General features: G+C 36.0%; 2 protein-coding genes across 3 annotated transcripts in view; one reads left to right on the top strand and one right to left on the bottom strand.

The window, feature by feature from the left end:
* Window positions 1-20,156, bottom strand: part of LOC113235708 (tripartite motif-containing protein 2-like) — a 22,048-nt gene extending 1,892 nt beyond the window's left edge. Inside the window, exons 1-12 of the mRNA XM_026471568.1 lie at window positions 20,134-20,156; window positions 19,731-19,864; window positions 15,435-15,544; window positions 11,216-11,853; window positions 10,078-10,318; window positions 8,772-8,934; window positions 5,460-5,636; window positions 4,699-4,802; window positions 3,884-3,969; window positions 3,634-3,792; window positions 2,225-2,357; window positions 1,144-1,397 (exon numbers count right to left, since the gene is read on the bottom strand). Coding sequence (XP_026327353.1) covers window positions 1,147-1,397; window positions 2,225-2,357; window positions 3,634-3,792; window positions 3,884-3,969; window positions 4,699-4,802; window positions 5,460-5,636; window positions 8,772-8,934; window positions 10,078-10,318; window positions 11,216-11,853; window positions 15,435-15,544; window positions 19,731-19,750 — 2,082 coding nt within the window. The 5' untranslated portion in view covers window positions 19,751-19,864; window positions 20,134-20,156 and the 3' untranslated portion in view covers window positions 1,144-1,146. The remainder of the gene's footprint in view (window positions 1-1,143; window positions 1,398-2,224; window positions 2,358-3,633; window positions 3,793-3,883; window positions 3,970-4,698; window positions 4,803-5,459; window positions 5,637-8,771; window positions 8,935-10,077; window positions 10,319-11,215; window positions 11,854-15,434; window positions 15,545-19,730; window positions 19,865-20,133) is intronic.
* Window positions 20,157-23,452: 3,296 nt separating this feature from the next.
* Window positions 23,453-27,429, top strand: part of LOC113235769 (probable cytochrome P450 12b2, mitochondrial) — a 22,203-nt gene continuing 18,226 nt past the window's right edge. The window contains exons 1-3 of one of the 2 annotated variants that reach the window (XM_026471662.1): window positions 23,453-23,566; window positions 23,919-24,034; window positions 25,783-25,919. In XM_026471662.1, the coding sequence (XP_026327447.1) occupies window positions 23,493-23,566; window positions 23,919-24,034; window positions 25,783-25,919 (327 nt within the window). In that variant the 5' untranslated portion in view covers window positions 23,453-23,492. The remainder of the gene's footprint in view (window positions 23,567-23,918; window positions 24,035-25,782; window positions 25,920-27,429) is intronic. The other variant, XM_026471664.1, reaches the window with a different exon arrangement.

Here is a 27,429-nt window from a genome sequence, read left to right as displayed (position 1 = left end):
ATGATTTCGAGTGCTTTAAGACATACTCAAATCCTGACTTGAGCATTAAATAGAATTCTAGAATACGACCCTAAGACTGTCTGTTGTATTTGTAGGTCTCGCGTAATAACTAATAAATAATAGATATGTACATTATTATATATCAACTGATATAAATTTTATATTCCAGAGTATAAATTACCGTGTAAAGTCTGCGATTTATAAAAAAAAATTTGACTTCAACTAAGCAAAAAAAATTACGAAATAAACTCAAAATTTACTTTAATTTCTTGCTTAAGACGAGAGAAATTCATAACACGATATTTAAACATTTGCTTTCTGGAAACTGTAAATTAAGCTCATAGTTCCCTGACGTATTTAAATAGACATATTTGAAATATAACAACATTTCAATTTCCATAACAATCGAATGAAACTGATTTATCCGTAGATGAACGTAGTAAAAAAAATGCGGTACTTTGTTTTTTTTTATCGAGCTACATTTGTGAATCGCGTTTCGGGCCCCATAGTTCAGTACCTGTATCTTTTGTATTCATTATCAATAAAAAACGACTTGAATTCTTATTTTTTAATGTCGTTTATTTTGGTAATATAGTTCACTACTGGTATCTGTTGTTTTCATTATCAATTAAAAAACAAGTTGAATTCTTATCTTTTATTGTCGTTTATTTTGGGAATATAATTCACTACCTGTATTTTTTGTATTCATTATCAATAAAAAACCAGATGAATTCGTATATTTTAATGTCGTTTATTTTGGTGATATAGTTCACTACTGATATCTTTTGTTTCCACTATCAATTAAAGAACAAGTTGAATTCTTTTCTTTTAATGTCGTTTATTTTGGGAATATAATTCACGACCGGTATTTTTTGTTATCATTATCAATTAAGAGACAAGTTGAATTCGTATCTTTTAATGTCGTTTATTTTGGTAATATAGTTCACTACCGGTAACTTTTGTTTTCATTATCAATTACGAAACAAGTTGAATTCGTATCTTTTAATGTCGTTTATTTTGGGTTTCACTCACTCTCACTTTACTTTAAGCAAAGAACGTTTTGTAAATACGAAAAACTTTTTAACTTGCCATTTTTTAGCTTAGTTGAAATCAAAGTTTATAAATCTCAGGCGAAATACTCACCATTCACCAATAAGTGTGGAGCCGTAAACAATCGCCCGCTAAATCGGCGAGTAGCACCCTTTTATTGGGCAGCAATGTCAAGCCGGCGACTCGTCTGGGTTTCTTGTCGGCTAATTCGCAAGCAGCCAGAATCCGCCCGCTGTTGTTTGCCTCAAGGACCACGAGCGCTGGCCGACCCCGAACTGAACGGGCGCATACAATTCGCCAACCATTTTCAGAGTTCTCTAACGCTATGCCTCCGTAACCGCCGCGACCTGGAAATTTGTTGAAGGAGGTTAAATATTTTTAATAGAGCAAACGTTTTTAGTATATGCGTTACTTTGTAATTCAAATTTAAATATCTTTTCATGTTTCTATGTCATTGTTTTTTTCTATGACATTATACTTTTGACTGCAGTTCTAAATTAAATGTGTTTTTACATGATTTACTTAGATCTATTTTATTGTTTCTAATGAATGTCCGAGATCTCTGTGATCTGTGTGAAAGTACCATATCTAATTGGTCATTAATAATAATAGTGGAGGATTTTTGATGATTACAAAAATAAATCAAAGACCAAGTATCAAAAAGTATGTTCAGGTGTCTATAATTTATTTATGAGTCAGCAAGGGCAGCTACCTTAACCGTCATAGCTACAGGAAAATTATCCTAGAAGCTTGTCCATGAATTTTGAAGATATTACGCTTGGCATTAACAGATTTTGAAAAACATTATACAGACAACAAGATAAAAGGCAATTTTCACGAAACTTTTTCAACTGAGGTAAGAGTATAAGTCAAAGAAATATTTGCTCCGATTAATGTTATCTCCTGGAACAGCTTATCCTTTCTATTACAATTAATAAATAGGGCAATAAATCCATTAACATTTCTTTAAAGCGTACACGGATTTAACGCTAAATGCTTTTTACTAAATTCTAGTTTTTAATTATTTATTTACTCAACAGGTTGTTTTTTTTAACAGTAAGTACTTCGTAAACTACCGACTGCCGACTCTTTTCTTACTAATTCAACAAGTTATTTATGAACAAATTTTTTAAAGTTTGAAATTAAGTGCCAATGCGTTAAAGTATTAAGTTACCCTTTGGCACAGGTGCCAGCGTCGTTTTGAGATTGCCTTCTACGTCGTATATTCTCACAGCCATGTCCGCTACTACGATCATGTCTTCGGACAGTGCCAGGCCGCCCACTAAGCCGAGATTACCATTACCAATCTGAAAATAAAGAAATACAATCAATATATATATTGATACAAAGATCGAACAACACAACGAAAAATTCCTTTGATCTGACTGGATTCGAAAACCAGCGTCTGTTGCCATACCCGGGCCACCGTTTAACAACTGAAATGGTCCTGGTTTGGAGTATTTTCTATCAACAAAAAAAGTAAATCATGGTATTGTATAGTCTGTTCCAAACCATTTTAAACGAAATGTAAACAAAACTGTTTGGTTAATTTCTAAAGTAATCACTCAATAAATCAAATAAATAGCACTTTCACGTATATAAGACTTTGACTGGATATTTCATCACTTTTTCCAACAATATTCATTTGAATAACATTGTAAAATCGTATTTGAAAAATGGTAGTCAAAAAGTGGTTATTTTTTTAATCAAAGATGTATGAATAGTCTATGGTTGCACAGTGCTGTACGGAAAAAACATTCAATTCATTCAATCGATTAGCAAATAGAAAATTTCAACCGCAATCAAACGAGTATCTTAGTGTAAGGATTTGAAGGAGGATTTAAAGTTAAGATTTCGGAAATTTTAAATAAGCTTTTATAGGTTATGTAATGAAAACCGCTAGTATGACTCAATTAAACAAATTGATTCAATTAATTAATTGATTTGTAGTTGGCAGTAATATTGGCCATCACTAAACCGTCTATGGTCCGGTCAGTGGCTTGTTTGTTTAAAATGGATTGAAACGAAATATAAGTAAAAACATCATGATATTCAATTAGGTAAATATTACAATGAATATTTTCATTTCAACCGCGCCAAAATACAAATTGGAATATATCTTTTTAATTGTCGCCATTATTGTAAAGTACATCGCTATCACTTTTTAAATAAATTAAACATGTGTTTGATGGGACTCTTTCACGAGATTCCATGCCGTCTTTATGCTACAAATCGTAACTCTGAAAAAGGTCAAAATTCAATATGGTAAGAAATTAGAGTAGCTTTGATAAACTGTAGCTTATCAATGTAAAACTAATTAGTTACAAAAATAGCTACTTGGTACTCGTCGCGACATCTGGTGTACCAACAGGTACTAAATACTCGACTACGCTGTCTTGTATGGCCATTGGCAGTAGTCTTCTTGACTTATTGGTCTATTATTATAAGTCATATATAATCTGTAACACAAGTTCGAAATTATCCCGAGTGTTAAAAATTAAGACAATGCGAACTCCGGACTCTGTTGTCGTCGATACTTTTGTCTGTCGGACCACTCTACTATGACTTAGATGAAATACGTACCTCAAGTTCAAGATTGCCACGACTGTCAAAGACGAAGACAGTACGAGCTCCGTTGTCGGCGACAGCCAACCGCCTTGTGGCACTATCGGCCGCCACGCATACTGGCTCCACAAGTCTATCCGACTGAATGGTACGCAAAGTACTGCCATCTATGTTCACCTGGAAACAAGATTACGAATAATAAGTCACATAATTTCAATCATATTTATATACCATACAATATTATGAAGTATGTATACTCAATATTAACCTCCGTAAGTGTCCGTGTTCGCCAGTTGACGGCTACAACACCTTCCGCCGTAACCGCGATGCCTGTACAACTCCGCCCTGCTAAGCCTGAAATATTGAAACATTAAAAAAATTAAAGGTGAGATTAGTGAGGTTAGTTTATATCGGTTTAGGGTCCCCTGAAAACCAGCAGCACAATCTAATCTCGGCTATGGATTTAGTTGAATGATTCGTTTTGAATACGCCACACACGTGACAGTAATTCAAATTGTGTTGTTTATTTAAAATTTGATGTTTGCTTAATTTTTATTTTATTTTGTCTTTTTTTTACTATACAAAGTGACGGGACAAACAAGTCGTGCGTCTGGTGGTAAGCGACACTCCTGTCCATAACAGTTGCAGTGCCACTTAGAGCTTTAAATCGCAAAGATCTGAGAGGCACTGCCACTTCGCCCGTCACCCTGAGCCATAAAGTTGACCAAGTCCCATGTGCCTGTAAATTCACCTTTTTTATTATGTACATACATAAGATTATATATGAACTTTATAAAGAATGTAGCAATTACATCGAATTTGTAAAATACAATATAATAGAATGGAAGAAGAGCTTTAACAGTCAAACAAACCTTTTTAGGCAAGTGCCTAGACTGGAAAGTATTTATAAATAAAAAATTGGACGCCGACTAAAAAACTATTCTGGGCACCACGAAGATATCATTTACATACCTCGCTAAAGGAAGTACCACTTTAGCCATAAATAATTACTCTACTTTTGCAAAAAGTGAGTATCTTTGTGTGGATTCGAATTACGAAATTACCCTAATAAAAATATCTCACCTTCATTGACGATGTGATTTTTGAAAGCGAATGTTTCTTCGTCTAGCACTTTGACTCTCGAGTTACCCGCGTCCAGCACGTAGATTTCACGTCGTTTAGGACATCTGAAACATTATTCAGAGATCATTAGAAACCTAAATCACAATTCCTTTATATGTGAAAAACCCCTTGAACACTGCTGTAAAACGGTCTGCTTATCAGTATTCTACAGGACATATCACGGAGAGTATGCGACAGAATTGCATGAATTCTTCCGCCACCTTCTTTCTAGCATATATTTGTAGCAGTAGAGGTCCTTGTGAAAGAGTTCGTCCAGGGATGTACTGCCAGCTTACCTATTTCTGCCACCCAGCAATAACATGAGCATTACTGCGTTCTGGTTTAGAAGGGTGCTGGCGAAATTCCAAGCACATGGGACTTGTCAACTTATGTCTCAGAGTGACCGGCGTAGTGGCAGTGCCCATGAGATCTTTGCGATTTAAAGCTCCGAATGGCACCGCAACTGTTATAAATAGGCGTGTCGCTTACCACCAGGCGCACGACTTGTTCGTGTCACTTGGTATTATAAAAAAAGTCATTATGTAACTTTTTTGAAAATAACATACTATCTCACAGATGGCGCGACGACATAAAAAAGTCGTTAGTAACAAAAAAGAAAAAGGTCTGCAACAAGCACATTCGTGAGGTCCGTTGAAATATGTAAGGCAGTACTTCTCTGGACGAACTCGCTTACAAGAAGTTCTACTGGTTCTAATGATTACCTAGCAACGGCGACGGGTTGGTTGAGTTGTTCCTTGCCGGTGCCGCGACAGCCCCATACGAGCAGCGGCGCGGCGGTGAGCGCTACGTCGCAGCGAAGGGGCGAGTCGCGAACGGCGCGGGCGAACACGCACACGCGCACGCACACCGACCCCGCCGACCACGGACGCATTGTGATTCTAGGGCAAACGCACAGGTTTAAACCTATTGTAATAAGGTAACAGTGATGGAACACATACAATTTTAAGACTCGTAGTTTTACAATAAGCGCCTTCAAATTACACGCTTATATTACAAACACAAAAATGGTTATTATATAATAGCTACATGGTCACACTACTTCCATAGCAAATTTCAATTAATTTAGTGGAATAGTTTTCAAACTAGAGTGGTTTTAATACTCTAGTAATAATCAAAGTTAGAAAATTTTCAAAAAGTACATGAAAAAATCATAACTTCTAAACTATTAAAAAAATAAACTATTTTTCCGGACTTAAATCGCGTATATTTGTTTTTTCAAACAAATCAACGTTTCAGGCCCTTTACAGGTCCCATAGTCAGAGTCAACCGTGATGAAAAACAAATATACGCGATTTAAATCCGGAAAAATAGTTTTATTTTCAATGTGTAACAATCGCGAAAATCGAAGAATTTTAAAATATTGATTTTAACTGAACTTACGTTTTTTTTAAAAGAGTTACTACAATGTCTTCTATTTAAAAAAAAAATTGGACCATTGTAAATGGGCCTCACTGTAGATGCGCTGCAGTGTCACGTGTTTTTTTACTTAATAATGTGTGGAGATAAGTAAACGATTTTATTTTACGGAAAACGATCATCACATACTTGTTTCACCGTGCACTGGAATCGTCTGATCTTTATTTATCCTCTTTGACACTTAGTACACGTCACAAATATAAAAATATCTATCTATACCTGGTAAAGTTCTTCGCCTTCTAAGAGTGTCCACGGAAAATGTTCGTTACCATCATTACCCATCAGAAGACATTATTATTGAAACTGCTGATATCACACTAGCAACAGACGAAATCATTCGGCAATGCGATAATGAGGAAAATGTATGAGTTTTCAGCATTTGCCAGGATAATTTATCCTTATTCACACAACGTAATGCACATACGTGAATATTATAACAAAATATGCCAATACTATGTAACGTAGATTGTTTTAAATTATATTTGATATAATTGATTCAATTTAATTTATTTCACTTGATTTTAAATTAAACTAACGTAACTTAAAAGTGTAAAAATTTAATTAATGTACCATATGGACTGAGCTATCTGAGCCTCATAAAGGAATTTGAATTGTTGTGGGCTACTAAAGCTCCCACATGTATAAATAAAATGTTATATTAACTAACACTTAAATAAGTTCACATCTTTGTATCTACTACCACGTATAAGTCTATTTATATTCGAAATAAATATATTATTATTGTTGTTTTAACACATAACCCGCCATTGATTCACGTAATCGGCTAAAAATTTATACATTTTGTGAGAACCCTATTTCCATAGAAATTTAAAAAAACTTAAGAAACGCGGTATCTCCGAGATCTTCCAAAATAAACGTTTCCTTTTTCTTTATTCGATAGATTACATTAATGAAGTATATTTTGAAGGTAAAAGAAAATGCTAATTTAGTACGGTTACGGTATTTTATATAAATATATTTTTAAAATTAAGAAAATATTTTTTTTTCTCCCTTTTTTGTGCGCTTAAGGACTTACGATTTTCACATTTAATAAAGTTTAAATAGACAGTCAATTAGTATTTTTTCCAAAGGGAAGTTTCACATATTTCGGAAAATACAGGCAAAAACATTTTTTTTTGACGTTCAGTGACCTTCCGAAAAAAAAAAAAATTATATACCCATAATAAAAGTAAATATCTTAACGGGTGTTTCTTAGTTAGTATAATTTATTTACGGGTTACAGTTTTCTGACACAGTTGTACAGTTTTACAGTTAGTTTGTACAGTTTTATTTATAGGTTACAGTTTTCTGACCATAGTATGACTTCTTGTTAATCCGATGTTTCGGAATGGTTATACGCTCCATACCATACTAACCTATTCGAACTACGGTAAGTGGTAAAAAACATGTGATAATCTTGCTGGAATAGGTACGGTATGCGGATCATTATAATTTGGACTGGTCAACCAAGATCGCGCCCTTTCTCACGAGGATCTTCCTTCGCTATGATTGATAGATAGACTCTACAATATGACATTTTACCACAAATTATAAGATATAACTTACTTTAAAGGGGCCACAAAATTAAATAATCAAAAAAATCTGAATATACATATATTTTTATTTCTCCATACAAATCGTCCAGATTATTATCTGCAATTTTATATTTTAATACAACTTGCTTTTCAAACAATCGCAGTACAGAGTACAGAGAGAACTGCCTCCGTGACCGAACGGTTACCATGCCAGACTACCACGCGGAGGTCCCAGGTTCGATTCCCGGGCCGGAAGAAATATTTGTATGGCCTACATTTATTTCTCTCGTAAGTATGGGTGTAATTTGTGATTGTCTATGTGTGTGTCCATGGCACCCGCGACACAGGGTTTCTCTAGTGCGGGCCTATGTTGAGTGTGTGCGTTATTATTATTATTATTAGAGTACTGTAAAATGTGACCTCAAAAGTTCGTGGAATTACATCTATTTGCCAAGTTTTATTGAAATAGGTTACCGGAAAGTGCGCGAAACCGGATACATGGAATATTTTCTTCGAATGTGGGACCAATGCTGAAGTATCCTCTTTCCAATAAAAACGAAACATCAAAATCGGTTCACAAATTAGTTATCTGGTAACATACATAGAAAAAAATACAGTCGAATTGAGAACCTTCTCCTTTTCTTGAAGTTGTTTAAAAAACCCATATTTTTTAAGTAGGTATTTTATTTTATTTAACTGCCTCCGTGGCCGAACGGTTACCATGCCGGACTGCCACGCAGAGGTCCCAGGTTCGATTCCCGGGCCGGGAGAAATGTTTGTATGGCGTACATTTATTTCTCTCGTGAGTTTGGGTGTAGTTTGTGGTCTATGTGTGTGTCCATGGCGCCCGCGACACAGGGTTTCCCTAGTGCGGGGCTATGTTGAGTGTGTGCGTTATTTATTTATTTATTTATTTATTATTATTTACTTTTCAAAGCAAATATTTTTATTGCGAATTTAAAACTTCTTTCCATTCACAATGATTTTGTTTCGTGCGATACTAATTAACCTAACCATTTACCCTGTATACTAAAATGTCAAAACCGTTACTTTGCAACATACCTATAGAGTCCAGAGTCAAGATCAACAACAGTGCAGGTTAATGGTGCGTCATCGAGTGTGGCAGCCGCACTGACAGGGTCTCCACCTGTACTGCGTGCTTCGCCGTGGTAATCCACCGTGCGGAGAGTCACTACAACTTCCAGTCCGCATACACACGAGGATTCTGGAAAAAAGAAACGTATACTTAGTAAGTACATTTTTGGGGTGGGTGGGTAACCCAGTGTGTGAACTGTTGCTTCTCATTGAGAGGTTCCCGTGGTAGCATGAACCTATGCATATATAGTTCATCGTCATCTCACCATTTTATCATCCACTTAACTGGTCCTCCGGTTTAATGGTTCCGGCCACTTATTTTTAAAATTTGGAATTCGAGAACGAATAAGAATAATGAAGGAAAAAGTTCCTTCACTATTCTTACGTTGATTCGTTGCATCGTCACTCTCATCAAAATTCTCAAAACGAGAGGACGTGCTTATAAATCATCACCCTCATTTAATTCCAAACTTCACGTGATTTACTGATAAATGACATAGATATATAGCCCTTTTTGGGGTGAGCAATACTCACCTCACTCTGGGGTGAGTATTGTCCGGATTGTGTTTAGTATGGAATGTTTTATACTAATTTACTTTTCATGTATTTTTTACTACCATTTTAGTACTAGTTTTAAATAAATTATGTAGACCGAGCTTTTCCTTTCGCTAAGGCTAGGACTAAGTTACGTACATTTAAAGGTGCGAAATGTTTAGAAGCTATAACTCTTGAAGGAATAACATCGTGATAAAACAATGAAGGATCACAAGCCTTGGAAAACATGGGAAGTCCCCAAAAACGCATTAGGCCAGCGTGGCCGACAGTGGTGTTAACCTTCTCCTTAACGGAATCCCATGCCCAGTAGTGGGGCGTATAATGGGTAGATGATGTGATACACAAATCATGCATTGGAAATACATAACTTCTTCGGATGTAAATGGGACTTGTAAAGGGCCCGAAACGATGGATTGTTTGAACAAACAAATACCCGAAGAAAAATTTTCATATACCTAAGAACTCGATATTGCTTTTTATATATACCTGTATAATATAACTAAATATGCGTGTGACTTTAGTTACCATTAATTCTTATCTTCCAGATGGTTTTGTAAAACTTAGAAATACACCTGGGAGATGAACAGTAGCGTCTCTACGTATACAAAATTTTAGATTTATGAATAAACCCCTCCCAATTACGTTAATTTCTTACAGTCGTAACAGTCCAGCTACAGAAACAGTACAACTTATAAGTGGTCATTGGTCGTAAACTTACCTAACTGAAGCGTACATAGCCCAGGGAAAGTTGTACTAGTCCTTACTCGGCCTAATGTCACCAAAGCTTCGGCGAATCGCAGCTGTGCGTCATTGTGAGCGAAGTCGACCGCGAGAAAGGCGTTCTCGCGTGGTTCCGCTAATGCGGCTGCGTCGCCTAATCTTGCGCCGAGCGCGGCTGCACGGCTGCTCACCTCCCTAACTTCCACTTGTTGCTGGAGACCCGAACACTCTGCTTCCACCTGTCAAAGTAACATAGGCATCCCATAAATCAATTAAAGATTAAAATCCAGCGTGAGTCGAACGGCAGGGACGCTGGCTTTATTTCAGAAATTTTTTTTACAAACGAAATTAAAGCCACATGAAAAATGTACCTACGCGTTTTCTATTTTGTTCAGTTGATATAAAAAAAAAATCATTGGTATATGTAAAGTACGTATTGGATACAGCGGTTTTCTTGTAAAATTTCGGGGTAAGTTTTGTATCGTGAAAATTTGTAGGAGTCGTGTTTTCACGCCGTATAGTAATCAGTTCGTATATCCTCAATTTTACTATATATTTTTTCCAAAGTGATTGTTTGATTGATTCAACACTTTCGCTATTATGCGGAATCAACCAAAGCCATTTGAGGTAGTATAGACTCTTAATTTATGTGTGTTAACAGTCACTTAACATCTGTTAAGTATTCATCGATGGATAAGTAGATCTGTGAATAAGTAAATAGATTAGAATCAAACAATTGTTCGACAAAGTACCCGACTCTTGCATTCTGCGCACCCCTTGGTGAAGTTTGAAGCATTTGATGGGTCAACGTTTTGTTTGCAAAATATCAAAATACTTATACTTTCATTAAAATATGTGTGAACTTAAAATTAAGTTAAAATTATACCTCCAACGAACACTACACCAACTTAATTTTTGGACCTATTCTATTTTTATTTTTCAATTTCGTTTTTGTTTTGTTATTATTATTTTTTTTCACACAATTCGGAGAGCATAATATTACTAAATAAATATGGCTCTTTACATAAACAACAAAAACTAACCAAAAATAAAGTTGGCGTAGTGTTCATTGGGGCTATCGTTTTGTATTAGGTAAAATAAACCAAAGAACAAATATTACTAAAAAATTAACTTACTTTACTTTTCTCAGCGTCAATTAACTTCAACTGTTCCTCGAGTAATTTCCGCTTGTGAGTGGCGGCGGCCGCAGCCGCAGACTTCAGTTCGCTATGGCGTTTATCTAGCGCTGCTTTCAACTCTGCGAAATGTCTATCTATGGCCTCCTCCGCAGCCGTTGCAGCGGCTTCTAATCTCCTCAGTTCACTGGCTACCGCTTCCCGCGCTGAACCCAATTTACTGAGGCATTCGTTTGCTCTATATAAAAGTATCTCGGACATTCTTTTTAAAGCTATAGAAAATGGCACGACGGTATGGTCGCACGGTGTGTCGCTGTGTGGTCCGTCCGCACAATGCCTGCAGAATACGCAATCGCAGGTCTCGCAAAACAGCAACTCTCTTCCAGGATGTGAACTGCACTGGGGTATTACTTCCCTACGTTGTCGTGCCATTAAGTCTAGCAGCTGGTTGACGAGGAAGGATGGCGGTAGCGCTGGCACTCCACCCCGCGGTATGGTTATTAGTTCGCGGCAAATTGGGCATCGGAAACTACCAGCGTCTCTCGTTTGTGAGGCGGCTATTCGAGTGAGGCAATGCAAACAAACTGTATGCGAGCACGGTAACAGCTTCGGCGTATGTTCTCCACCATCATAAGTGCCTGTAAAATTTAAGACATAGAATTTGTTTGTTTTACGTGGTTTTTTTAAATTGAATTTCACGATATTTCACCACTTTTTGTGAAATAACTCCACTTGTTTGTTATAATTACTAATATAAATATTGAATACAAACAAAAATTCCTTCGAACCGACAAGAGTTGAACCTGAGACCACACGGTACCGTGACGCCGCTCTGCCAACCTAAGCTACAGGTCGAATTAGCAGGTAGATGAAATTTTTCTGTGTCTTTTATAGATTTGTATTGGGTTTTTTCGGTTTTCAAAAGATCTATAACAGACATTTAGAATAATTTGTTCGACCAGCTAACTCAACCAGTAATTCAGTTGGCAGAGCGACACTTCGGTACAGTATGATCGCAGGTTATAGTCGGGTCGAAGGAATTTTTCTTTGTGTTCGATCTTTGTATTAATAATAACATTATGTGATTTATGTAGGAAATCTTTGAACCGGAAAACTGATCCGTTGCGTACATCAGATGTACTTTATACTTATTGATATTCATGCTATGTAGTTTCGTGACTATACACAAGTTTTATGGCATGCATTTGTATGCATCTTGGCAGACGAGTTTATCAAAGGACCAGGATCCAGTACTTTCAAGACGATAGTCAATGTTGGCGATAATTTGGTTACTATAGGAAGAGGTCTGATTCATTGAACAAGTCTAGAAATAAATTATCAAAAGTATTATCATATAGGGTAAAGATAAAATCACATCATACAAGATTACGTCTCATAACATTTTATTGTTGATTTACTAGAGCGGAATTTCACTATAACCCGTCAAACCTTTGTTTTTAATAACAGACCTGTAATATGGATATGCAATAAATAAATAAAGAATTCACCAGATATTGACATAGACAGAGACAGAATAGGCATCATATTTACCTAAACTTCAAGGTAGTAATACACATCGATAAAACCTCCCTCTGAAATCCTTGATTTATTGCATTTCGTTTTATATATTTAATGTGTCGTAACTAGCAATCACTTTACTACTTTATTTAGAAAAGTTCTACACTTTTTGCAAGTAAAAATTAATGAGGCAACGAGCCTTTTTCACAACTGTCTCCATTTCTGCTTCCGCGACTTTTAAAACGGAACTTCAATCGCAAGTTTACAACGTACAACGCTGTGTTGCGTTAAGTGAAATTTATAATAAGTATAAATTGTGAAACCAAAAACAAATCTTGTTTGGAACTATTTCGTTGTGATCTCTATAGTATTTATACTTCCGCTTCTGCATCCGCTTTAGTTTTTGTTTCCGCTAAGATTTTCTTTAGACATCTTGGTCCGTTATGACACTTGCGCTATATTTTGTTTTTACCTTTGCCTTTTTGAAGGCAAAGTACTACCTAACGTTTAGATAAATATGATGCATATTCTGAACCAGGAAAATAACGTACATTTGACAGTTACACAGTATTAATAACTATAAACTGAAAGCCACGAGTGCAATGATTATTAAGTAAGTGGTATACAATGTGACATGTTTATAGTGAATGTCTATAATTACGTATCATGTTGCGATTTCACTTTACTAGTTAAAATCCGTTTAACTCAAATGTTTCAACTAACGAAGTGGGTTACTGATTGAGTTAAATGTGCCAGTGACTGTACGAAGCAGAAGCTTTGCATAAAATTGGCGCATATATTTTTAGACTTCCTGTGCATATACAAGAATCAGCAGATCTAAGTTTCTACGGAACGTAAACATAGTGCAGATTACCCAAAGTTTGTTTAAAGAGTGTTGTTGATATTAAATAGAATGGAATAAGTCTTAGTCATCGGAAATGTAACTACATTTATTTTCGAATGTTGCAGATTTCTAGTTTTTATTATAAATTTAAAATAAATTCTAAATATCGTCGGGGATAGTGCAAGGGCGCGTATGTGGCATTGGCAAAAAGCGTGTATCTTCACGTGATCAAATTTTACAGGAATGGGTTTAAACGTTATTACTTATTTCAATGGCTACGACTTTCATTTTTGCAAAGTAAGCATTAATTTAAGTTATTTACGGATTGATAACAATAGACTCCAGTGAATCAGGCTAATTTGGTTCCACTCTTCTTGAAAAGCACTACTGTATCCGTAACCCAACGGTTACCGTACTGGCCTGCTATGCAAAGGTTCCGGGTTCGATTCCCGGGTGCCGGCCAAAATATTTGTATGGCCTACATTTATTTATCTCGTGAGTTTGGGTGTAATTTGTGATTCTCTATGTGTGTAGTAGTGCGGGGGTATAAAAAAATCTTGAAAAGCAGCGAACATTTATATACACTGACAATAAAAGTGGACTTCAATGAAGTGAATTACAATATCATTAAATCATTAAATCATCATAAAAATGTCCGATAGAGCTATGGGAAGTGAAAGATTTGTCTCAGTTCTTTTGATTTGTTTCAGTACACTACGGGGCTACAGATAGATTTGTAAACCTTATCAAAATTCTTTTTGAAAATTGTAGTTTACGTTGTTTAAATTTCATATAAATTTACAGTTTTTAAAAATAACGGGTAGTTCAAATTGATGTATAGCTCTAAAAGACGTTTTGTCAAAATATACATATCAAAAGTCTCTAGGGATCAAGCAAGTTAGTATACTTGCATTACATGCCTTTTGTTTCTGTCCTCTCACCCAAAAATGTATCATATTCTCTATGAATTTATACATGTGAATCACATTAAATTGTAAATATGATTCGTATATTAACACTATATTTGTACTTAAATATATATAATATTATTCTAACATTTTGTGTTGTCTAATTTTTGTTGTCTCTTTTGTTCTAGGGATCAACTTGTGCAAAAATCTCTTCGATACCTCCCTGTGATTCACCAAACATACTTTCTATATATACACTCCTTCTATAACGTTTACGAAACTAACACGTAACGGACACTGGCAGAATTGAGACAATAAATTAGTCTCACAAGCCATTCATTAAGAAAAAAAAGCAAGTTAGTACCATTTACTGAAAATCAGGTTTTAAATTTTTTTAACACCTACATTTTTTTTGGTCAATTTCATATTCAAATTCAAATTACAAAATTAAAAATAATTAGCAAAAACGCGCTTAATGTAATTCCTTTTTAATACTACATAGTTCCTTCGACTCTTGTAAAGAAACAACGAACCAAAAAACAAGGAACCAAAAACCGGATAGTATAAATACATCTCTGAGTTGCAGTAGGTTGGATCATCTTTTCATGATGAAAATAACGCACACATACTCAAAGCCCCGCACTAGCCGTGCATAGACAACCACAAATTACACCCTCACTCACGAGAGAAATAAATGTAGGATATACAAATTTTTCTCCGGGCGCGAGAATCGAACCTGGGACCTTTGCGTAGCACTCCAGCATGGTAACTGTTCGGCCACGGAGGCAGGTTTAAAAATGAATAGCAGACGGCGTTATTTTAGCGCACGGAGTTATCAGATAATATTATGTACTCTCGACGGGGAAGCTCCGATTAGGTTTTAAAAACTAGCCGTTGAAAAAAGAACGTCGTCAGCGTAGCACGTAAATGTAAAACAAAGTGTACTAACACAGACAGGTGCCGCAGGTGAGGAAGCTCTCGTTAAAGTCCTCGTAGTTGATGGAGACGGTCTCGACGAGCGTGGAGCTCATGCTCGCCATGCCGACGCCCAGCCGTGAACTGTGCATTACAAACGCCCGCGTCAATGTTGGTATAGTGTTCAAAATGCACGCAAAACAGAATGGGATATTAAGCCAGATGAAAGTTTAGTGCCACGGGCACACAGAATCGAACTTTTATTGGAACTATTTAGAAACAAAGGCAATAAATAAATTATAAAATGTCAAGCATACAAATAATTAATTACAAGTAGTTAGTAACTGTAAGGAAAAAAAAAAGGAAATCAGGAAGTCAGCCAACAGTTTTGTTCGTTGTGTGTGCCTGCTGTAAATTAAAGAAATTAGTGAAGATAAAATAGGTAAATTCAATAATACAAGCTAACCTGTAATGTTAGTATTTATGTTCGATAATGAAGTATATGTGTAGCGAATATATTATACACATATATACTAGATTTAATAAAGAATGCGGTTCAAAAATAATTATAATTTTAATAAAAGTTAAATTATTAATACAAAGATCACGCACGGTATGCTGAAGGCGCTGGTTTAATTCAATTATTTATTGCATTTACCATAATGTTACATTTGATAAAAAAGGCATAGCTAAAGTTAAATTAACAGTGCTTCCAGCCGGATCGATGGAATTTTTCTTAGTGTTCGGTCTTTGTATTAATAATTACCTATAGGTATTTTATAGTTTATTTATTTATTAGTTTATTATTATAATAAACTAGAGGAGTAATTTCACAAAAAGTAATTGAACATCATGGTACTAAAACATCGTGATATTCAATAAACTTAATATAATAATTAAATGTCGAAATATGTAACTCAATAAAAAAGAAAAAACAAACAAGGAAACAATTTCTAAATGATTCAGATACAACACACCGATACCAGAAGTATCAATTAACGTAAGGGACATTTTGTCGATAATGAGTTACATATATTTTTTATTTCCCGCTCTATCGATTGGTATTATTAAAATTATGGAATGCCCAGTGGTTTAAAATATTGCGTGACCCTTACATTAAAAACATTTTAAAAAGATGGTTTAGTTATGCCTTACGTTACTAATATTTTATGTGTAAACCGTCGATCCTTTACTGATTACACTATGTAAGCAGTAAAGGATCCTTTACAATAGAATTACGTAAAATTTTCTATTTCTCTTACTGCTTACACTATGCTCGACGGTTTACACATAAAATATGAGTAATGTAAGGCACAACTAATGTTTAGTTGTGCCTTTTTTAAATGTAAGGGACATGCTATATTTTAAACCGCTGGGCATTCCGAAATATTTCGTTTATAGCATGAAAGAAGAGGATATTATAAGAAACTTTGCTCTAGACACAATCAAAATTGGAGCAGACTGTAAAAAGTTTTATACAGATTTAAAAAAATAAAATCGTTGGCTCTCCTGAAAAACCGTAGTTTATCCCTTACTTTAATTTTGATACTTCTGATGTCGATATGTATGTATGTATAAATAACGTGCAAACTAAATGTTTAGGTGTAGAAAATGAAACATGCGTATACTAAATGTTTGTTAATAAAAAAATACATCACAGTAATCATACCTAATTTAAAACTGTGTCACGTAACAACGTTAATAAAAAGTGTTCATAGAATGACTCAGTCATAATCACGATTATTTAAGTGTGGCAAACAATCAAATTATAGTATTCTCTGTGCTGTAGCAATAGACCAATCTGATTAAAACATGAAACTTGTGTACCTTGTTATCTATTTTGCAATTATTATTGTAACCTGATGCCCTTTAGTTAATACAGATTTGTTGTGTACAAAGAGCAGATTTTTGTTTAGGGAAATACATTAATTGCATTTTACTATTAGTAATATCATATCCAATATGCTTGAAGTTTCTCTGAAGAATTCGAAATTAGTTTATCTGATAGAGAACCAACGTCGTCGACATTCCACCACAATAAGCAAGATGAAGTAGCAATGGGCTGGCAATATCTGTCGCAGAACCGATAACCAATGCGGGAAACAAGTGCTTAAGTGAAGAACACGGCTTGACACACGTAGTGTAGAATGCTCTCTGGCCAGATGGAAGTAACATTCTGTGGAAGGCTGCTGGCAGCACATGAATGCGACAAGCTGAGGGCTGTGTGGTGGACTGTGAAAGGCTGATGACATATATTATATATCAAGCTGCAGTATTGTAAGAAATGCTGGCAAACGTAACTTGAGAGGTCTGACATGGAAAAATAATGCCAACAATAATGACATTCAAAAGAATAATAACAAAAAACTTATTCAGAGAAAAATGTATATCATTACAATACTTCATTGATCTTATTGCTGGCTGGAATGCACCATTCAAATAGATGAAGCCACTATAGATGAACTGGATAGGAAGTTTTGTATTTTGACATATAGCACCTTTCCCAGTTGTAAAAATATTTATGAGCCTTTACAAGGATGAAGGGCATAGGTGATTACGGGAAATAAATATTAGACAACCTCAATAGCCCAATGGCTTTCTCGTAAACGCTAGATGAGGAGGACCCAGATTCGATGTCTGGTAGAACGATTTCAGGAAATGATTTTCACTGAATTGGTTTTGGTCAGCGTGTTCTTGGTGAATGCTGTTGCTCTGGTTACTCATAGTATAAGGAATTCTCTAGTTGGAGACCAGATAATTGGTGTGGTCGTCTGGCAGATTATATAGGATAATTTTTCATGTTGGCATCTTCGCAATGGCATAATATCTATTACATAATTATATTATCTCATATAATTTGAATACATTTGTGCAAAACACCTAACCAATTTACCATATGAGTAGTTTGAATGTTATTCAGCCAATAAAGCTACAAGTTATGAGCTTCTCATACCAGTTAGCATGTAACATAGCCAACTCAGTTCACTGCACACAGTCAAGCAAATAAATACTCTCCTCTGTGTTTCATGCTCTTTATTGAGTCCAAATCGCCACATTCCCTTTTTTATTTATTTTAATAACTATATACTATTCTTTCACTGATAAAACTTTGGAGCCAAATAAACATCAATGCTACTTGGTACATTTCACGGCTAAAAACTAACATTGCAATATTTATATTATTTATCATCATAAAGAGACAAAATAAAAATCTCACTAATTACAAGCAAATTCAAAACAATTACAAACTGCCACCAGCTATCCCTATGCTAATTTGAGATAATGTGAACATTGCCTCTGTGTCATTAGTGTGATTCACCAATTGTGGCAGAACTGTCTGATTTATGTCCCTGCTACAATTGAATGATGAATGTAATTAGCGCATTGTTTGATTATTATGTATTACTTAATGATACCAACTTTCATTTTCAACAAAAAAAAAATGTTTTTCCGGAGTTTATTACTATTACGAAGATACTGAAATTTGTGAATGAAAATAAGCTGACATAAGAATCAACCTTTTTTACATTAAAGGAGGAATAATCCATAATTCTGTTGACTAAAAATTGTTATTATTACTAACTTCTAGAATATGCAATTATGTACTTGTTAATGAAGGTTACCACCTACAACTACCTTCACATAATGTTAATGTGTCAAGTACTTTATGGCTTTTGAATGATATTTACAGTCAATAATACATTAAACATTTTTGTTTGATAATTGCTTCCAGTGCAACAGAATAAGATATGTCAATGTGTAGCTTAATCTGCTGTTGCCTGTACTTGTTAAAAATTATAAATGGTGAAAAATTAACCCACCTTAAAATCCACTATTTTTGTCTAATTCGACATACAGGTGATTGTGATGTAATTTATTACAAAACTTGTTTTATTTTGTTGAAAATGTCATCAAAAGTTTTATAAGACATTGTAAAACATGTGTAGATAAGATATACCTACATAGATAAAGATAAGGGAAGAAGCCCAAAACTGTCATACACTTGAACAAAGTTCAATGACCCCAAATGTCACAACCATAACTGCTATAGTAAGCAGAAGTCTGAGTTTAAGCTTACTTTACAATCCACCGTCTTATTACTATATGTACTTAAGATATATTTAGTAGTATATTCGCTGTAAAATAATAAACAGTTATAGCTACCTAATTGTTAAAATTGATTTAAGTAAAAAATAAAAATTTCAAAGAAAACTATTAATTATGAGTTATAATTGAAAGATAATTATAGAAATCAAAAGTACACAATTAAAAAGATATTGTTAAAAAGAGTAATAATTTCTCAAGCAAATAATAAGTTCCAAATACTTACAGAAAAGAGCAACAATACATGGAAGTGGCCTCGGGATGGATCGAGATACACACCTCGTGTTTATCTCATTATAGGCGTAGAGTTAAGTTTTACTGCTTTATTAAGTAATACAACCCGTGAATACACAAAGTGAACTGTAAGGGTAAACAAATTAGGTGTATTTAACACGTTAGCACTTTTTCTACTTAGTCTCATTTGTGTACTAAAAATTAGTTTCTGACGCGCGCATATTTCTTACACGTTCCACAAAAATAACCATTACCGCTGATTTACAAAACAAAGTAAAGAAAATGTTCTTTCGTAATCGATCGATATGTTATAGGAAAACTATTTTCATCACAAAGAAACATTACTCGTTACGTCGTTTTCGTAGGTAATTTAACATAACTACAGCAGGGATTACCAAAACACTGTAGTGGTAAGGCGTTTGAACAGTTCTATTATTAGTTCTCACATATTTTTATAGCTATTTTGTCCAAATATTTTTAACAAAAGTGCCTTGAGTCGACCATTAACCCCACCAAAACAACGAACGACTGTCAAAGTGCAGTAGTACCAACAGAACTAACCGAACTAACTTCAAGCTGCGTACCGTAATTGTAAATAATACAACTGAATCACTCATTTTAATGATTCTTTACAGAATGTGACACGTTCATCCCTATCTTGGAAATGCGTGATTCATTCATGTGCGATTCGCTCTGGGCCTTTTGGAGGGTAAAGTGTCGTTTTTATTTAGACGTTCAATTATTTTGTGAAATCTAGTTTAAGGTGGAATAGGATAGTGCTATTGTGCCTTAATCGAAGATTAAAACGCGAAATTATACGAATCTCGAACTAAAATACCCGTATCGGCCCGTTATAAGGAATCGCGAGTCAATCCAAGCACGCCGCCTCAAATTGCCTATTCTCTTTGTGGCGGCCATATTTACAGAAATATAATTAAACGAAGACATGGCTCAAAGGACTTGTATCCCAGCCACAATTATTAATAAAAAAAAAACAGCATTTTTTTGGGCTCATCTGAGCCTGGCTAATTACCCTTTGCTTTGCAATATTATTAAGTTTGGGTATAAATGAAATATATTTTATTATATACTTTTATATTTATTATTATTTAATATTATATGTTGGCAATAAAACCGTAAACATCACCAGAGCTACAGCGACCTTAAAGGATAATGTTCTTAAGACAGCAACAGATTTTAGTAACGTTATCAACTTATCATACGTAGGTAATGCAGAAATAATTGAATAAGTGTTGCAAAGCACAGTAGCAACTTGAAATGTTTCTTGCCCTTACCGCCTTTGAAATATGAATGCTGTTAAATCTGATGGCTTACGATAGACGACAAGAGAGCATACTGTGGGTGGTTATTTGATGTATAAAGAAGTAGGCAAGACTTGTAATGTACCTACCTTGTATTTTCTGCAAAGAACAGTAAGAAGTCAACAAGTATCTCTTTTTTTACTATCTATAAAACATTTTCAAAAAATGCAATTAAGTAGAGTAATTTTGTAGAGCTTCTTGTGACAGGTCGTGCAAGGAAGTATTGCCATCATACCCATGTCTATCATCAAACAGTAATGTAAGCATTACTATGTTCCAGTTGGTATGTGTGCTGGCAAAACTGGACACACAATGGGACTTGTCAACTTTGTCTCAGTGTGACGGGTGCAGTGGCAATGCCCCTCAGATCTTTGCTATGTAAAGCAAGGTTGAGGGACAGCATCTTGGCATCTGTTGGGTAGGCGTGTCGCTTATCACCTTGAGCACGACTTGTTCATCCCGTCACTTGGCCTCATAAAAGAAAATTCGATATTATATAATACCTTTGTACACATTGATGTAATGGTGTCAAATGAAAACTTATAGAAATTACGCAAACGCTATCCTCGAGCATCCGAATTTATGTCAAAAGCGTAGTTACCAGATAAGTAAGACTGATCATTTGTAGGTATGTACTGTACAAACGCACACCCTATGATTACACAACCATTTGGATTTGGAATGCCAAATAGGGAGACTTACAATAGTAAGAAGCTGTATTGGATAACGCATAGCAGAGTAGCAGATTGACGTATTACAAAGTTTGATTAATGTAGGTACTGCACAAGTTAGTTGGGAAGGACTAGCCGTCGTACCTTTTTACATAACTTTTGATTATATCTCTACCAAGTCTTAGGGTATTCGAGATGAGCACTTATGTAACCTGTGCACACACAAGGACCTTCTATGTTCAGACCCTGAACCCAAATCAGCCAGTGTACTGGGTTGTCACAGACCGACGTCACTGACTTCATCCGGTTCTCAAGAGGCTAGTGCCTTCGAGTGAGCAGCCCCGGGTGCACGTACAGTACCCTCCCTATTTTCCAGATAGGTACCGGAGCTGTAGGAACGCGCACGTTGTGCATTGCAGAACTAACGGTTCTCACCGCTAAGCCATTTTACTCTAAGGGTCGTATTCTAGAACTCTACTCAATGCTCAAGTCAGGATTTCTTAGGAAACACAAGCACTGGAAATACGACTCTAATGGCAGGGACTTGAGTATGATTTCGAGTGCTTTAAATCATACTCAAATCCTGACTTGAACATTGAGTAGAGTTCTACAATATGACCCTGAGTCCCCTACCAAATCTCCTCTATGCTGGCGGAGCTCACATCCCGACACCGTAGCGTCTCTCCAGTTCTCAAAAATCTACGCGGCTACTAGCTCTTCGGGCAGTGTCCTGTGACAATGTCCGGACATAGACTCTAACTTAAAGGGCAACTGACGTGCCCCGTGCGTCTCATTGCCTTACGCCCTCGTCTAGACAGCAACTAAGACGTGAAAGTTGTGCACGGGACAGATGCCCCGGCCACACACCACCAGAACAGATGACCGTCTCTGCAGCTAACCACATCCAAGAGAGTCCATACCCAAGTCCGAATCCACCAGAGACGCCCGTAAAGGCGTATCACTGTCGAAGGGTTTGGTCCGAACGCCTTCCGTACCCTGGTCTTACCGGGCAGTCCGTAGTCTCCAGTTGGGAAGGACCAAAGACGTAGAAACACTTCGTAGTAGTACAGCACCTTGTGAAAGAGTTCGTCCAGGGAATTACTGCCACCTTGCTTATTTCTGCCGCCAAGCAGTAATGCATTACTGCCTTCCAGTTTTGAAGGGTAAGGGTGATGGTGAAATTACTGGTCCTGCAACTGCAACTGTCATTGACAGGAATGTGGCTTAAAATCAGGCGCACTTGTGCGTTCCGTTACTTAGTATCATAAAAAAGGCAAGGCTATTTTTATTTATTTTCTGTTATGTTAATAAAAACAAGGTAAAAATCAAAATATCACTTAATAAGCAGCTAGGTACTATTACTAGGTATTATTTGTCAAAAATAATCAACATGATAAATAGTCAGCCTTAGGAAAATTATGGAAATACAGTAATAAAAAGTAACAAACTTCTTTTTGTAGTTTTTTACGAGTAATAAATAACTCAGGATACTAATATAGGTAGTAGTCCAACATGTGTGCTAAAGTGTGTTTCACCTACAATGTACAAACCGCACAACATGATTGTTGTGTTTTTATCACGCTTGGCAATAAGATGTCGATATACATAGATAGGTACGTAGTCACTGTATGCACTGCCTGTATAACGTCGAACAAATTGTATGACATCAACAGATAACTACGTATTATAAATAGATTTATTTTGGTCACTTCATTTTAGTATGTACAAGGCCGTGTCAAGGATAGGATATCTGCAAAAACAATGATTAAAATAATGAGAGTTCAAAGTTATTTCAATCGTAATTCACTCCCAGTGATTCTTCAGTGTGTTAATCGGTATGTAAAATCAATAATAATTTTTAAACATGTACGTACTTTAGCGGATAATTTATTAAAAACATTAATCAAATTGTTGTTTCATGGTTGTTTCTCACCTTCAATTGTTAGGTAATTATAGTTATATCAGTTTAGAAGGAAGTATAAGGAAAAAATCAGTGAATGTCTGATTTCCATTATTTGTATGAATATGTATATAATAATACATAGCGCATTCTTATATCATTTCTCTCTTAAATAAGTAGCTTATAACTTTAATACATCGATGCATTATGATAAGACACATTTTTAATTTTCTCGATAAATGGTACGATACTTTCATGCAGATATGTAGGTATTTTTTCGTTTACAGTATACATAATCGAACATTATCAACCACCTCAGAGCAACCAAAGCCTTTCAGCGCAATTCCTGGATTAGGCCCTTTGCCAATTATCGGCGGATTACATCACTTCCTGCCTGTAATAGGTTTGTGGTGCTCATTCACTGCTTTTCGCGCCATGTTCAGTTTTCAAGTCGGACTTTTCGTCAAAGCATTGCCCGCTGCCAGAAAATAATTTTATAGTACAAAATCATAACAAAACGGTACATACTTTCTTAGTATTTCGCACAACTGCGACTCTCGCCAAAGACATCACCCAGGAAACGGAGTGTCCGACTTGATCATATTTAAAAACGGAAGAAAAGTCTATCTTTAAGTAGTCAGCGTAGACAATGGCAAAATTAGGTGAAAAGTAACTAAATTGTATCTGATACCAGAATTTTAACTAATTTAGTTAACATCCTGGCCAGCAACTGCCTTCGTGGCTGAACGGTTACCATGCCTTGCTATGATTGCCACGCAGAGGTCGCAGGTTCGATTCCCGTAACCAGCGGGCTCTGGACAGGGAGTCCGGAGCCTGCATTGCACGGCCTCACTCGTCTGGGGGCCGGGTCGGAGGACATCCGACTCGCCCCTCCGTTGGCGCGGGAGCCCTGGCGTAAGCTAGGGCGGCCGGGCGACGTCGTGGTGAATGTTCACTGATCCCACGGCGCCGACTCAACCGGCGAGAGGGAAACCCGGGGGGGTTTTAGTGGGGTAGGCCCTCCAGTCTGGAGGGAGAGTCCCCACATAACCCCTGAGTCTCCCTGGGCTCAGGGGTATCCATAAAGATTTCCCCCCGTCAAGAAAAAAAAAAAGGTTCGATTCCCGTGACGGGTGAAATATTTGAATGGCCTACATTTCTCTTGTGAGTTTGGGTGTAATTTGTGGTTGTATATGTGTGTGTTCATGGCACCCGCGACCCAGGGTTTCCCTAGTGCGCGACTATGTTGAGTGTGCGCGTTATTATTATTTAAAAAAGCGTTAGATACATAGATACTTACCCATAAAAGTGTATTAAAATACTTTTTGTTTTGTACTAAAATACTTTTTATATTCATATTATTATATCTGTTTACTTTCAAAATGATTATATTATTGGTAGATAACATTCTGTATAGTAATACTCTCGGTCGGCAAATGCGCGCTCAATTTTTTTCGTTTTGATCATAGTTTCCCAAACTGGTCCTTACCGCCCCCAGTGGGCGCTGAAGAGTCCTAGGAGGTAAGGGGCCTCGAAAGCAATTGGGGCGAGTTGGTCCAGGGCGTGCTATCGCTTTTGAAAAAAGCTGCATTATCTATATAAATTATACTACATATATGTAAATGTTTTTCTTGTGATTTTATTGACTTGAATTTTTTTATCTTGCCTAAGTGGAAGGGGAGCCAAAAAATTTGGGAACGTATGGTCTTGATGAAAAAGAGATCGCATACTTATCAAATAGTCGGTGATATAAAAAATAGTTTTGTTTGACAGTAATCTGCACCCGAAGTAATGTGGATTGGTGGAGTATGGCTACTATACTATACTTTTAACTACTACTATACTTTTAACTGCCTCCGTGGCCGAACGGTTACCATGCCGGACTGCCACGCAGAGGTCCCAGGTTCGATTCCCGGGCCGGGAGAAATGTTTGTATGGCTTACATTTATTTCTCTCGTGAGTTTGGGTGTAATTTGTGGTTGTCTATGTGTGTGTCCATGGCACCCGCGACACAGGGTTTCCCTAGAGCGGGGCTATGTTGAGTGTGTGCGTTATTATACGTACTGTGCCTCGGTACAAGAAATGCCTAAGTCCATAATAATATGTATCAAGCCCAATTTATAATATAATATTAGCGCTTTATATTTTCAGGAAAAATTGGTTCATCGGAAACATTTGCAGACCTTACCAAAAAATTGCACAAAGAGTTTGGTACTATTGTCAGATTGGAAGGTATATTCCCGAAAGCTGATATGGTTATGCTATATGACCCAGAACATTTCGATCAGGTGATTAAGTAGAAAATTCTTTTTGTCGTACCGATGGCACATATACACTATTTGCTACTTACTATATGCCAATCGGTATAAAGCATTCGCCAACTGTTGTGCAGGGTGAGCCAGACGTCCAAGAAAGGAGTGGTAGGTACGTCGTGCGGGCAGGCTCCTTTCGTGTACCCAAGAAAACTTAAGTCATTTAAAGAAGTGAAGGCGTAATCTTATGTACAAACAATCTTCGAATATTGCATAAATTTCTTACATAAGCGCGGAGGCACACAACACATGATCTTAAAACTAAAATAAAATATAATAAACTTCAAACTAATATACAATGTACCTACAGCAAAAGTTAACATAGAAAATTAAATTGCATAGAAATACTCTAGCTAAACACATAATTATAATAATAAAAAAAATGATAATAATAAATGCGGGTCGCGGCGCACGCAAACGGGTCTTGCTCAGCTATTAGCTACAGGCTGAAAATCGATCTGTAGTGCTGGTTTCAGCAAGCCCGACACGAGTGAAGCACGGACTCGAGCGCAAACAAAACAAACAAAACATACGTAACATAACGATACGTACGATACATAACGTGTGCGTGAAACTTGGTACATACTAAAATATTTACACTAAATACAGGGTGTAACCGCAAGGTGTAGTCATATTAAAGGAGCCAAACCTATACTTGATCTAGACCCTCTGTGCAAAATATCAAATAAAAATAAGTGACTTTTAATGTTGATATAACTTTAATTATGTTTGTATAAATAGTGATTGTCCGAAACAACCACTGCGTCACAACTCTATTGCTAGTTACGTTACTACGACTTCACAAATTCATTAATGAAACCTGGGCGGCCGCAAGCGGGGCGAAAGAACAGCTGACTACAATTGAAATGCCACTGTAAAAACATGATTTGAATATGTTGATAACACGTTAATATTAAGTAACAAAATCTTTAAATACCTAGAAAAATCGAATTATTTCTAACAATATTATTTTATACCATACCTAGGTACGTACTTATTTACATACAATTTAAAGGATATTTATTTACTTATTAAGCCCGTAGTTACGCACGCCTTCATCGTATACACATTCTACATAATTTTGTATTAATACATTTATTTACGACAATTTTACAATAGTGGATACTTTTTTAATTGGTACTTACCTACTGTGCAATTCATACACGTTTTAATGAATTTCCTACGAATTGTAATTCACTGTTGTACAATGTACGAAATATTGACTTGTTTACGATAATTTTGAATAATAAGTACAATCACTACACGCACTGCTGGCACATTTCACACATTTACAGGTAAGGTTCAAAATGCCGACCTCCATGCAATATGCATATTTCCGTGCGTCGGTACAGAGACTGCTCTACTCTTTGAAGCATCTGCCGAGTGATTTGACTAAACGCCATTTCGATCCGCTGCCTCATTTCTTCTGCGCTTTCACAGGACTCCGCATAAACAATATTTTTATATGACCCCACAAAAAAAATCG

Source organism: Hyposmocoma kahamanoa, unplaced genomic scaffold (genome assembly GCF_003589595.1).
Source record: "Hyposmocoma kahamanoa isolate Upper Pololo Valley unplaced genomic scaffold, ASM358959v1 88, whole genome shotgun sequence".
NCBI classification, from domain to species: Eukaryota; Metazoa; Arthropoda; class Insecta; order Lepidoptera; family Cosmopterigidae; genus Hyposmocoma; species Hyposmocoma kahamanoa.
This window is presented reverse-complemented; position numbering and strand designations above follow the sequence as displayed.